The 14,181-nt window shown below is 39.2% G+C and overlaps 1 protein-coding gene across 1 annotated transcript in view; it reads left to right on the top strand.

Moving 5' to 3' along the window:
* The window catches only part of BOD1L1 (biorientation of chromosomes in cell division 1 like 1), a 33,707-nt gene extending 21,438 nt beyond the window's left edge, over positions 1-12,269 (top strand). Inside the window, exons 15-25 of the mRNA XM_054172427.1 lie at positions 667-746; positions 1,389-1,473; positions 2,417-2,490; positions 3,753-3,828; positions 3,912-3,946; positions 5,843-5,885; positions 7,884-7,918; positions 8,034-8,118; positions 8,711-8,864; positions 10,559-10,702; positions 11,884-12,269. Of these exons, the coding sequence (XP_054028402.1) occupies positions 667-746; positions 1,389-1,473; positions 2,417-2,490; positions 3,753-3,828; positions 3,912-3,946; positions 5,843-5,885; positions 7,884-7,918; positions 8,034-8,118; positions 8,711-8,864; positions 10,559-10,702; positions 11,884-11,992 (920 nt within the window). The 3' untranslated portion in view covers positions 11,993-12,269. The remainder of the gene's footprint in view (positions 1-666; positions 747-1,388; positions 1,474-2,416; positions 2,491-3,752; positions 3,829-3,911; positions 3,947-5,842; positions 5,886-7,883; positions 7,919-8,033; positions 8,119-8,710; positions 8,865-10,558; positions 10,703-11,883) is intronic.
* Positions 12,270-14,181: the final 1,912 nt, after the last annotated feature.

The following is a 14,181-nucleotide window of genomic DNA, read 5'->3' as shown; positions in this document are numbered from 1 at the left end:
GATTGGATAGAAATAAGTTTTAGTTATGAGCTTTTATCTCTCTAGAAGCAGAAAGTGCAAAGTCAGTCCATTGATAGGCATAAACATTTCTAAGTTAAAGCTGGATGAAGTTAACTTATTTCTAAGATAGATATTTTATTGATACAATTAAGAATATGACTATGTAATAGCTCTTCAAGCTCTACACTTAACTGCCTTTGTCCTTTTAGCATAAAAACAGTTTAAAAGCAATACATTAGGATACTTAATGTCCAATTTTAATAACAGTTTTTATCCTGCTTCTATGAAGTTTGATTTGATGAAGAGTAATTATAAGCTATACATTGTAGTGACCCACAGCACTTCTTTCTGTGTCTCTGGATGAGTTGAATTTAAGGTTGATGTTTTATTTCTTGATCTACCTGTCAAATTTTAACTTCGAGATTATCTTTGAAACCAACCAAACCAACCCTACCTGTCTCATAGAAGAGACTTCTAATTCTTTTTTGTAATTGTTTTGCCTTTCCTAAGGAAGTCATGACTGTCTGTTCATAGCTTTTACGTGAGATGCTGCTTTTTAGAACCTTCCAGATGGCACTAACGATGAGCTGGTATGAAAGTGGCATCAAAATCTGACAAATGCAGAAGGCACGTTTTTAACACTTGAACTGTTGTTTGGTTTTGCAGGCAACCAGCTGATTGCTCAGGATGTGAGAAAAGATGATGAACAAAGTCAGTGTTCCAAAACAAAACCTGATAACATCAAGGTATTTTCAAGAACACTTTTTTTAACGTTATGCCATTGTAAGTTAAGATGGAAGTCTTAAGCTTTTCTTTCCATAGCAATTTGTCATGGGAGGTGTTTTCATTATGAACAGCAAACTACTTTTGCAGTGTCTTGGATACAAAATAACTGACTGTAGAATGATACTTAACTTTTCAAAGGGAAGACAAATTAAAAAGAAGGGGCAGGAGTCTGTGTTTGTTGTTCACAGCACTTGAATCTCTTTGGGTTGTGGTGGCTGATGTGCACAGCTTTTAGGGGCCTGGGATCACTTAGAGCGTGGTTGGATCCCAGCTGCCCAGTCAGTTCAGCATCCTCATGGTCATACTGATCTGGGATCTGAAAGAGGGTATCAGATTTGTTCAGTTCTGGGGGGGTTCCCCGATCCCTTCCAAGGCAAAACAGGAATTCTGGACAAAATAGATGCTGCTTTTATGAGTACATACAGAATATTTGGGACTATTTTAAGAGACATTCCAAAATCTTCATGAATAAAATAATTCCTCCTATATTGAGGTCTGCAGTTGGTTAGTGGTTTGGGGCTTTTTTTTCCATATAAATAGCTGACAGTGGTCTTTAATTTGTAGTAAGAGTCTCTTTTCTTTGTTGTTTCAAAATAATATAGGAAGTCGTTTCAGACAGTAGAGCAGAAGTGTCCAAGGAAATGGATGTAAAGCATACACCTCCTAAAAGGACTCTGGAAGAAAAAGGTAATGAAATTGCCAATTCTGGACCATTTTTCTGTACCCGTACTGAGTGCTAATTTCATATGAATGATTCTGAGAAAAATTTAGAACTTGGTCTCACTTTGATACCAGCAATATCTTGCATGTGTTCTCTAGTTGCTGTCTGTTCTATTTCTGCTATCAAATAGTGCATTAATCCTAATTCCTTTAATGGTGAGAGCAGACTGATGTTTCCACTGTGCCACCACCTATCCACTCCATGATTGCTTCATTCTGTATCTCAGGTAGGAAAGCTAATTGCAAATAAAGTGTTGGATAGGGAATACACGTGAGGTGTGTGCCAGGAAGAACTTCTAACTGACCACAAATAAGAGATGTCCTTCCATTAAGGAAAAAATAGCATATTCACCATCAGAATCAGTCCTGGTTGTTTCTGTAGATAAACCAGACAGGAAAGAGTGCACAAAGGAGCACTGTCATAATTAACTAACTGCAGTAAAATTAATAATGAAAGGTGGTAGGTTCAGTGTTCATACTGGCTTTATAACTTCAGTCTGTGTGCGTGAATGGTATCGTTCCTGTTGTTAGTTTGACCTATTCGTAGTTCTGTCTCTCCAGTGAGCATGTTGACAAGTCTGAAACTGTTCTGAAATAATCCTCAGCTTCCTGTTCCATGGAATGTGGGAGAAAATTGACTAATGGCTTGTATTTACGTTACCGTTTTACACTGGGTCACACTCTTGAGCTTTTGTTGGTTTGAATTAGAAGACCTGTCTCGGACATCTGGTGTCAGGGAAGAATCCTGGCAAAACAATATGTTGTTGCTACAAGGCAATTAATTTCTGACTAATGTTGGGCTACAGAATGAAGTAATGCTTTTAGTGCAGAGGTAGTGGCTTGTACCTTTTTCTTTGTCTAATAAAACGGAGGTGTACAGGTTCTCTCTTTTCTTTTTTTCTCCGTTAAGATGAACTTACCATCGACCAGGAAACGTCAGAAAAGGACAGGCATGGTGTAGAATCCAATGAAAATTCACCAGAGGTGAGTGATCTTACTTATGTTAATTCACTAAGATAATGCAGCTTCATGCTCAAAATAAGTACTTTGCATTTTGTTGACAGCAATACTAAAAATCGCCAGCGCAGAAATAGCTGTGAAAACTTGGTTCACTCATGTTTGACTCCTTGTAGTTCAGTGTCACAAAGTATAAACTTGCCATAACACATCAGTGGCTGATTACTGAAGTACCAGTAACTCACTTCCTGCATTGAATACTACTACTGAAGTGTCTAGAAAGCGATTCTGTAGCATTGTGTTGTACACAAATCATGTTTTCTGAAAACTTTGGGATGTGGACAGTGTGGTCACTAGCCAGCATGACTTGGGTTTACAAAAATATTATCACAACAGTCTTGGAATATGCTTGTGATATTCTGCAGTGGTAGTTATAAACAGATGTCTGAACCCTAGAGAGTAGAATAGTTGCCAGCCCCTAGAAATGGACCCAGTTCCCATAAAGATGTTGGGGATTTGTCATTTACTTTTTTTTTTTTACCCTCTGATTTGGAGGTGGATGAAAACTTAAAGAATGTTAATGTTTGTTCACATGGCTTGAGTCACTAAGATCCATTGCTAGGGGTACATGACTAGACTTCAGTAGATGCTGAATGAGGCACTTAACCTTCTTTCCTTGTAAGTAGGAAAAAGGGGGGGGGGGTTCATCTGAGGCTGGAGATCCTTATGATCTGAACTTCTGACCATATTCATTACTTAAAATTGTGTGTCAAACCTTACACTTCCAAGTAAGGGGCCTTTTTCAGTAAAGGCCCTGTGTGTGTAGAGAACATCACCCATATGTATATTGGGATAACTAGGAAACTGACTTGTTTAGTAACACCTGCTCAGCTGTTGCAAGATACAGCCTCTGCCATATGGCATTGAGAAAAGGGGCTGCCATGGTACCAAGTCTGTAGTTCTTGTAAGACTGAAAAGGTGTAGCTGGATATTTAGGGTGGGCCAGCAGTATTTATGAGACCAAGTGGTAGAGTTTTTGGGGGGAAGGGGTAGAAGACACTCTTCTCAGGCATGCTTTGTGCCCTAATTCTTTTTAGCCGTATCAATGGATTTCATAGTAGGCAGTGTCTCTTACTACGGAATCTTCCTTCTCTGTGGTTTTTAACCTAAGAACACTATTTCTGTCACTAGCACGTTGTGGAGCTAGCAGCAGTCCTTGTATTACATTGCTCAAATGCCAAAAGTCAATTATAGTAACTAAATTATCTTTTCCCTTTCCTATGAAATAGGAAAACCAGCCTGTAATAGTGAAACGGAAAAGGGGAAGGCCTCGTAAATACCCTCTCGAAGCTGTACAGCCTGGTGGTAAGTAGCTCTTAATACCTGTATGGAAAAAACAAGGAAAAACCAGTGACATTCAAGTTCTGAATTCGTATTTCTTCCCTCAGGTGGGGAGTCAAAAGCTGATATCAGCACTGGGAATGTAAGTGCCTTTATTTTGTTTGGGTGCATTTAAAGACGGTAATTTGAGAGCCATTTATCTGTTTAATACTATTTCAGGAACATCTTGTGGAAAACTTGATCATTGACTTCTGTCTAAGCAAACAAAAGCTATTCATAGAGCCTCCTAATAACAACTGAACTTAGTAAGCAAAATAGGCTATTAAATCAGAACACAGCAAATATCCTAGTAAGATCAAGCTCAGTACAACCATACAAGTCTGTTGCACTGCCTAGAAGCATTACTTGTACACAGGGTGAAATTCTGTTTGTGTGTACATGGGACTTACAGCTTGTGCTGAGAGTAATTTTGGCCTGAAGGTCAAGGATGGCTTTGTTTTGAAAACTTCATATTAGTTTTCCTCTACTGAACCTATCAGAATTTTAGCTCATAATAATTCTTAATATCTGTGCAATAGTGTTTAATGCAATTACATTCTCTATATTACAATGTGTACAGTTCATTCCAATGTTAGGGGCATGCTGGTTAGTAACTTAAGAGCTCATGAAGCATACTTCTGTCTTTTAAAGCTCAGCAATATCTTAATTTCATAACCCTTGTGAAGTATATTCCTGCTAAGAAAATATTGTTGAGATCGCTTCTGCAGTCCAGTGGATTACAGCACAGGGTGTAATGGATCAGGGGTATTTGTGAAGTACAGCTAGCTGGCCTTCTGGTAGAAGGCTTCTCTCTTGGAAATTCCTATCTGCCATAATCAGTGTTACTGCATAGAAAAGAGGCGATTTTAAAAGCCAGATTGTACTGCAACTTCAGCTTTCTGCCTGTTTGCCTGGTGAAACACCAGCTGACATAGGTGTCAGAAGCCTTAGGAATTTCTCTAGGCTATAGACAGGAGTTCTTGCCCCTGCTTGTTCTGTGCTTTTGCAGCGTTTCAGGTAGCCCTTTGAGTCCTGTCCCTTCCACAGGCCTGGTGGAGCTTTGTTTTGCAATTTCTAGTCTTAATCTTAACTTTCTTTTTCCAAATATTAATTTATTAATTGAATTTGAACTGGTGTGATTTGTGGGGAAGAGGTGTTTATCTTGATGGGTTTGGTGTTGGGTGGATTATTTTTTTTCCCCATCAAGTCAGAATTTAATTCAAATCCCCTGCAGAAACAGATATAGTTTGCAAGGCTCGGTACTGGAACAGATTCATCATGTTTTAGTTGGCTGTTATAAAGATCTTGTACCTCTTAGTGATGATTAATTGGTGTGTCAGTCAGGTACAGGCTGACTGGCTCCAGAAGGAGCAATATCTGCCCTCCATCTGAGATAAGGATTCTGCAAGGTGAGATAGAACCTTGGCATGAGTTTCCCCTAGGCTGCTTGAGAACATGCTGCTAGTTCAAAGGAAGCATAGACCACCCTAGTGTAGTCATTCAGTGATGAAAGCAACTGCATTTTCTGGGTAGCCTTCATAAGAGATTGTGTAATTATATTAGCTTTTCTACATTCTGTGCAAATACAAAATCCTGGTGATCTCTAAATCTGCAGCTCTCTCTGTGTGTGATTGCATAGAGTCACTGCACTCAACTGTTTTGTATTACTGATAAATTCAGGTTTCAGAAATGTATTTGAAACTGCTTTTAACTTTGTCTTATTGTGATGACTTTGTCAATTAGGTTACTGAAACTGCTGTTTTCTTTAGTTTGTGGGCTGATTTGACCCATTTCCAATATCCAGTGGAGAAATGCATGCTGCTGTGAAACTGTAAACTTCCTGTATGCTCCTTATTATTCACGCTTTCTAGATTGGCAGATATGTTCTGCTATGAATGAGAGCAAGTTGTTGTGTTTGTATAATACAATCCTGGATTTTTCTGATTTTCTTGAAATTAGAAGACCCACCCTTTTTTAAATTTTATTTCTTTCATTTCAGCTGCAGTTTCCTGTCTTTGCAAGTAGGAAAACACCTCAAGCAAGTAAGTAAATAATGTACTTTTAGTAAGTAATGTAAACTTAGATCCTTTTCTCTTTCTTTCTCCTGTTCAAACATCTGGGGTTGAAAACTTCTTGGTAGCGAAAAGAAAAAGTGGAATCCCTCTGTGCAGTTCACTTATTCTGGTAATATTGGGATGTTTCTCACAAGGGTTTACAATAGGGACAGATTTGCACATAGTGTGGGGAGCAGAAAGTTTCCTTTCACTCCATACGAACTCATGCAGTTAGAATAGAATTAACCAGGTTGGAAGAGACCTTTGAGATCGAGTCCAGCTTATCATCTAACACTATCTAATCAACTAAACCATGGCACCAAGAACCCTATCCAGTCTCTTCCTAAACACCTCCAGTGATGGTGACTCCACCACTTCCCTGGGCAGCCCATTCCAAAGGGCAATCACTCTTTCTCTGAAGAACTTCTTCCCAACATCCAGCCTAAACCTCTCCTGGCACAGCTTGAGACTCTGTCCTCTTGTTCTGGTGCTGGTTTCCTGGGAGAAGAGACCAATCCCCACCTGTCTACAACCTCCCTTCAGGCAGTTGTAGACAGCAGTAAGGTCTGCCCTGAGCCTCCTCCAGACTAAGCAACCCCAGCTCCCTCAGTGGTTGCTGCTGTAAAGTTGGTAAAGTTTTTAAATACTTACTTATTTTTATACTTACCTTGAGGAAAAAGTGCTACATTTCCACATTCTAACTAGAGGATTGGTGTATTTTAAGTCCTGCCTTGTGCTTACATAGAACGTTCTTCTGTCAAGACCCACATTGCCACAAATTTGCCAGAAACATACCAAGATTTTGAAGTGTCTGTCTTTTGAACACAGCAGAACTAGGAAACGTTGGTTGTGAGAATTATTTTGTGTAAAATACTTCATGCTGTGGACAGTCCTAGGTGTCGCTGCGGGTCGTAACTCAATAGTTAAATGTCTTTGTGTGTCGTTTGCCCCAGAACCTTAACAAAGGAACTGCAAAAAAAAGTATGTGAATTCTAGAGTAGGTTTGTGCTTCTTGAGATCTATTTTTCATCAGTTGCATTAACATTCTTCTGCTTGTTCTGTCAGCCTAATGGCGATGGGTTTAGAATTTGCATCATCTTCTGTGCTCCTTTCAGAAAACAAAAAAAAAAGGAGCAATTTTATGGGAGGGAGAAAAGGTACAAAAACTTCCTTTTGTTTAGCTTGCTTTGCTCCCTTTATTGCTAAGGATCTTTGTCTTTGCAGTGTTGCAGTTAATTCCATTGGCCAAGGCTCAAAAGCTTTATAAAATCTCAGAGTTGGTCAGGGTAGAAGTGGTAAGCATCTGCGGTGGGGTGAGGCCTTGTTGGAAGATGGGTTGTTGGGTAATGAGTGTACTTCAAAATACAGTGGCCAGCCTGTAAGAAGGACTGACCTAAAAGTAAGAATTCCTTCACATCATTTGCATACCAGATATTAGACAGATTTTAAGTACTGTCTTTTTGAGCTACAGCCATTTGATGCTTCATCATTGACAGCTAAGCACTGGAACAGACTGCTTAGGGGGACCACATTTTTTGGAGACTTGAAAAATCAGATTGAACAAGAGCTTGAACAGTATGAATTAATATAGCCATGCTCTGAACAAGAGGTTGGTCTAGATGACCTCCAGAGGCCTCTTCCAAGCTAATTTTTTCTGTGATTCTGCAATTGGTTGACAGTAGTTAAAAAGGATAAGTCACTTTGCTTTTCCATTAAAACAAAATAGCATATGCAAAAAGCAATAAATAACATCAGTCATACAAATCCTTACTACTTAAAAAAGGCAAATTAATAATTGCCTCCATCTCTGTATATAACAAAATACAACAGAGGCATATTGTAAATTAGGTAGAGACTTTAAATGTTTTCTGAGTTTCTGTGATGTTTATGCAAAGTTGCCAGAGTTGGAAAGAACGCCTTTGTAAACTGGCAAAAGATTTGAAGTTCAGGATTAAATTGGTGGGCTGTGTTGTTTTTTCTTTCTAGGTACAGACGCATCTAATAAGAAAGAAACAACAAATGTAAGTGCAGTCCTTTTTCATTTGGAAGTCTATAAGCAGTATATAATGAAAAATGTCTGTCTTCTATTTAAATTAAATTGTTCTTGCCTTCCTTTCTTGCAATTTTGTTTTTCAGGAAGATGATGCTGAGAAGGCGGAAATGGTTGTGCGTAAAAGGGGAAGGAAGCCCAGGCGTGCTCTGCTTCAGTCAGAGGAAACTGGTAAAAACATGAAAAACTCTGCTTTGTCACCATCATTGGAGGTGTTCAGGAGGAGACTTGATGGGGTCCTTGGTTGCATGCTTTAGTTGATTAGATGGTGTTGGATGATGGGTTGGACGCGATGATCTTGAAGGTCTCTTCCAACCTGGTTTATTCTGTTCTCTTCTATTCCCAGCAGAATGTGGAGATACTACTGTGCCTTTCTGTTTACTAATAGCAGCAAGATCAGCTTTAATCTATTTTCCTTTCTTGAGGAAAAATCATTGAGTTCCAGCTAGTGTAAATATTATGCAAATATGCATGAATTGCTGTAATCTCATGTCAGAATTACTGCATCCCAGATGCTTCTATACAGCCTCATGAATTCTCTCTGATTCTGGCTACAAGCTGCATAAGTAAACTATGGTGAATGTGTTTAGGGAAAATAAATCAAACAAGTGTGAATTAAAAATGTTGAAGCATAATGGAGATGGAAAATGACTGACTTGCAATGGGATTTGTGGTTAGAATACCTTTTCTAAACTAAGTGTCCATATCCTTTTGGAGGGCTTTTGGAAAGTTATAGCACATGTGTAAAATTTTACATGGGCAGAAACACTGGAGCCAGAAAGAAAACGGCAGAAATTAACATCTTCTGAAGATGAACTAAAAGAGCAGGAGGAAGGCGAGGAAGAAGATGGTGAGGAAGACGATGAAGCACATTCTGGAGCCACAACAAGATCAGCCACAAGATTAGAGGCTCAGAGGTAACTCTTTGTGGAGACATCAGTAGCAGGACTTTCTCCTACGTTGTTCTCAGCTGGTGTGGGGTTTGTTGTGTGTGGGCTTTTGGGGTGGTTGGTTTTAAACCGATGAGAACTTCAGAAATCATTTTGGTTCTAATTCTAGTACCACTCTTCTAGAGATGGAGACAAAAGGGGAGAATAGGGAAACTGTTAGAGTTTCAAAAGACATTTTTGAATGTCAGAACCTGTCCTGTTGGCAGTCTTCACCCTAGTCCTATCTCAGAAGCTGAGTCTAAGAGCACTTAGTGCTGAGGTAAGAAGTGAACGCTGACTTGACTGTGCAGTCTGCCGTTTGAAACTTGGGATTAGATCAAGGTGAAAATACCATTTTTCCCTGTTTAGTTTTCCAAATATTATTTTCAAGTTAACTATGTGAATCTGCAGCACTGGAGGACTTAGGTCTGGTCCGGTGATCTGCAAGCTCAGAAAGCAATCTTCCTGCAGAAGACTACTGTGGTAGCAAGAGATCTGTTTTCAAGAGGTCTTCCTTAGCCTTAGGCCTGCTTTTTGGTAGGCAAACTGAATGATAACAGAGCTTCTCCTCTTGACTTTGTTGTGGAAACATTGTTTTCATTTCTGTTGCTGCCTATCCAGAACAGAGTGGGTGTCCAGGCTTTGTGGTGATGTTCATGGTGAGATTTCTGTAAATTCACTGGATTTGCTTCCTTCCTAGGGATATATTATATGTTAGTCTTTGGGGCTTATTCACAGTGTGCTCTTGAATTCTGATTCACCTCTGAAATTATGAAAGTAGTTCTTTAGTCTTCATTTAAATGAAAACTCTGAAGGTTTACCACACTGCTTTGCAAACAGCGGTTTTGTTTTGGTAAAGGCTAGGGGACTTCCTTTAGTCTTGCATAATTGTTAACTCTGAAATTGTAATGAAAGTTTAGATATCAGTGTTTCCATTCTGATTGCTTGTGGGAGCATTTACTTTTTGTTTGTGTTTATAGATGTGTGTGTTTGGGTTTGTATCTCAGATTTCCAGTGCTATCTTCCTAGCGCAGGCTGTAACACAGCATCTCTATCCTACAGTGCTGCAAGGAGTGTAAACCAGCATTTTAGAAGTAGCCTTTGGAAATAATTCTATGGAAGGAGCTGCTGCTTCAGCATTGTAGGATTATCAGGTTTTATGATTTAAGTAACCTGTCTTCCAAAGTGTGAAACAGATCACCAGTAAGCAGTTCCTCATGTTTCTGAACTGGTGGATATTGAAGCTACTAAGAGCTTCTCCTTCATACTGGATAAGCAAATTCTCCTTCCTGCTGCAGTCCACTCTCCTCTGCTTATTTTGGTTTTCTGCTGGTACTCCAAGCTATTTTGTTAATCATGGACATTTATCATGAGAATGACTGCAGATTTGGAACCAGGATTTTTATTTACTTAAATGCTAAATGCTGTCAGTGAAGTAGCCTTTTGACTCTACATTTGATATGGAAACACTGGGCCTGACATTGCAGTTTGTGTCCCAAAACATGCAAGTGGTTTCTGTTTTGGTTTAGTCGGGGTTTTTTTGCTGTTTCTTTTGGCAGCTTTGGTTTACTTGCTGCAAATACTCTGCAGTCTTAATTTTCTGCTTGTGGAATCCAAGAAGAAAGTCACTTGGTAAAAGCATTTTGTTGTGTATATACATTCATCATTCTTTTGTATTACAGAAAGCAGCCCAGCAAACCAACCACACGTGCAACTTCTAAAGGCAGCAGTCCAAGTTCAGTTTCTCCCAGAAAGCGACAGAACCTGGCAGCAAAAAAGAGATCTCCAAGTGATACAAAAATGAATAAATCTCCTCCATTGACACAGTAAGTATTAAAGTTGAATCCACTTCTCCTATTTGTTTTGGAAGCCACTACATTGGTCCTTTCCTTACATGTAATACAGTGCTTCAGAATCTGAACAGCAGTCTAGCTTTGCTCTGTTCTGTTCTCTTGTGATACATAAAAGCTTTTAAAGGATTTTCTTCTGTTTACTTTTTTTTTCCCCTTCTTTTACATTTGGAAGTCTAGATTGTTGGGTTTTTTCTTGATGTCCTCAGAAAGCTCTTGGGAGAATCTGAAAATGCTGTTATGAAGTATTTTAACTTGAGCTGTGATTTCTTCCTGAACGAGGGGAAGAGCAGCTGTAGTTCAGGTTAAAGCAACATAGGATTACACAACCCTAATGCTTGAAGTTCTGAGTTCAGCTGATAGAGGAGAAGCTCCCAGTGTCCTTCTGTCAAGTTCTGAAAATATTTCCCTTTCCCTCCTTCCCTTTACACTTTCTAGTATTTAAAGTTGAGATCAGAGTGTAAAATCCTGAGGGAAAAATAGATGTGATATGCAGTTGCTATATGTCTCGTAGTTTACTTGTGAAATAGGTTATATGCCAGACAAACTTAGTTGTCCTCTGCTCTGAAATGCGGCAGTGTCTTCAGACTGAGCCTTGGGAATGTGACAGTTCACCTCCTCTTAATTGCTTTGTATGCTTCTGAGTGGCCAAGAGTTTAAGCCACACTTATGACTGATTGGAGCTAAAATGCAATGGGCTTATATGTGATTACTTAAATGAGAGAAGTAGGTACACAATGCCTGCACTTCACTCCCTCTTGTGCATGTGAGATACAAGCCACTTAGCTGCTGTTCTAATGTCTTTGTGAGACAGGGTACAAAACAATGCAGTTTGTTATATTCTATTACAATACACAAAGCTTCTCAAAAGGAGGAAGGATAACTGCTCTAGCCCCAAATTCTACATCTGGAGCATTCTCCAACGTACAAAATTAGCGCACAGCACACCCTGCTAAGATGCAGTGGGAGCGTGCAGGGTTTCCCTGTGGTCTGTGCTGGCATACAATGTCTGAGCAGTGAACTTTTAAGTAACACCCTGGTAATTCATTAGAAATGGGCAATTAAGCTTCATCCTCTAAACAGGATTGTGCCTGCCCAACCCTTTTTGTTTTACAGGTCCTACCATTATTAACATGATGATTAATACTGCTTTTCAGGTTAAAGGTGCAGTCTCTCAAGCGTAAAAGGGAAGAGAGTCCAACAGTGGTGCGGAGAAAAGGCCAGCAGAAGACAGAGGAGACACCGGTGAAGAAAGCAAAACGATAATCTCTACCAGCTGGTACTGTTCATGGAAGAGTCAAAAGAGTCAAACAGCAGCAACAACAAACATCTGTGCTTCTATTTTATTTCATTTTGTAAAGCAAAGGGACCTGCACGTGCTTGTTTCAGAGCTCTACGTTTAAGCGATGCAGTACTTTTAAGTTACATTTTAAACAGCTTTATAAACTATTGTTTATACAGAATATTATGTACATTTATTTCAGATGAAAAAATAAGTTTACTTTGTATCAGAATGAAAAGAAGAAGAAGAAAAAAAAGAAAAGGAGAAAAAAAAAAGAAAGTAATTCTATATTTTATCACTGACTTGGAAAGTTGGGGGTTTCCCAATTGACAGTGCTAATGCAGATGCTTCCAACCCATGAGGCCACCCTGCAGGGCCTCCTAATACACTTTGTACATAAACTTGTAAAAATAGGTTGTATTTTACTCTGTGTATGAATCTAATCAATGATGGACATTTTATTTATTATATGGAAGGCATTGGTCTGTAAACTTTAGTATATACCTTAGGTTTTTTTAATTATATATTTTACATTCTATGCAGATGTCAGTAGGAAACTTCCCCTCTGCTCCCCCAGGGCATCTAAAACCTGAAGTTCTCTAAAAGATTCTCAGACAGTTGGTATTTTTCTCGCATGCGTTGAAGTAGTTTAGCATAGTGAAAGGGACTTGGCTCCTTTCTGGTCACGTTTGTGACAGAGTATATAAAAAGAAACAAATTCAAATGTAATCTTAGTAAATTCTCTTTTCACTTGGGAATTTACTACCAACCTGAAGAAATACATAGTGTTAGGGTTAGATTTATTCACAGTGAGCCAACACCACCCGGAACTGAAGCAGGTTCATTTTGCAACTGAACACTTGTTCCTTCAGTATTTGTTTTCAACAAAGAGGGACCGATGGAAATCAAATGTCACTTCTCCTAGCTCTAGAGCTTCAGCATTTTATGTTACATTTTATACACAGGTATTACAAAAGAAACAAACCAGAAACCTGGCATTACTGCCAGACTCCTTTTTTTAATGTAGATTAACTCTGGTCAGAGCAAATGTTCAAGTGAAGTTGTATATAAAGTTAAACTTTTCTTATGATCAAATGTGTCTCTTGTTATGTGATGAGTTGCCAAACAGTCTGAGATTATTTTAAGTGTTTTGTTGATATTCTGGTTTATAATAATAATTTAAAAAAACAAAAAAAAATACAAAAAAAGAGAGAGAGAGAGACTCTGGGGGGTTGGAATTTAACCCTGTTTTGGTTTTGGTTTGGGTTTTGTTTTGGTTTTTTTTTCTTTTGTGAGTTTGTTTTTGTTTTTTTTACCTTGTTGTAAGGCAGATGTTTCCGTCAGATATTCTGCTTGGTTTCTTACTGAGATTTTTTTATATAAAAACTATAAAATGTTTGCCAAAACTCTTGAGTTGCCATATTGTTGTTATTCTTGAATTGTATTGCTGTGGAACTTTGTCTTCAGATCAAAATCACTGAGGCTGGAAACAATCTTTAACATCGAGTCCAGCCGTGACTCGGCTACCCTGACTGCTAACCTGCATCCTGCAGCACCTACTGCAGCACTGCATCCTACAGCTTCTTGAACACCTCCAGGGAGGGTGCCTGTCGCCCCTCTGGGCAGCCTGTTCCAATGCTTCACTACTCTCTGAGGAAAGAAGTTTTTCCTACAACCTGCCCTGACACAACTTAAACCCATTTCCTCTCGTCCTGTCTCTGGTTATTTGAGAGAAGAGACTAACACCAGCCTCACTCCAATGTACTTTCAGATAGCTGTAGAGAGCAGTAAATCTGCCCTTAGCCTTCTCTTCTCTGGGCTAAACAACCCTAGCTCCCTCAGCTGCTCCTTGTAGGACATGCCCTCCAAAACCATCACCAGTCTCCTTGTTCTATGTGGTTGGAGTCATACCTACAAGTTTTACCTGATTGATGTCTTACATTAGGCGCATAAACGAGGGATAGGGCCTAACTCTTTGCCAGGCTTAAAATACACCATAAAAGCAGGTGCCTGCTGTTACACTTTACAGGTGCAGTACTGGTCTGCTGTGTTTAAGCATAACTTAGTGAATGTTTGCAGTGCCCAGCTTCTTCATACACTCTCTCCCAGAGAGAGGTCTGGTTTCTGTTGGGCGCAGCAGGAGACACATCCGTCTTACTCAGAAGTTAGGTTT

Source organism: Dryobates pubescens, chromosome 23 (assembly GCF_014839835.1).
Source record: "Dryobates pubescens isolate bDryPub1 chromosome 23, bDryPub1.pri, whole genome shotgun sequence".
NCBI classification, from domain to species: domain Eukaryota; kingdom Metazoa; phylum Chordata; class Aves; order Piciformes; family Picidae; genus Dryobates; species Dryobates pubescens.
This window is presented reverse-complemented; position numbering and strand designations above follow the sequence as displayed.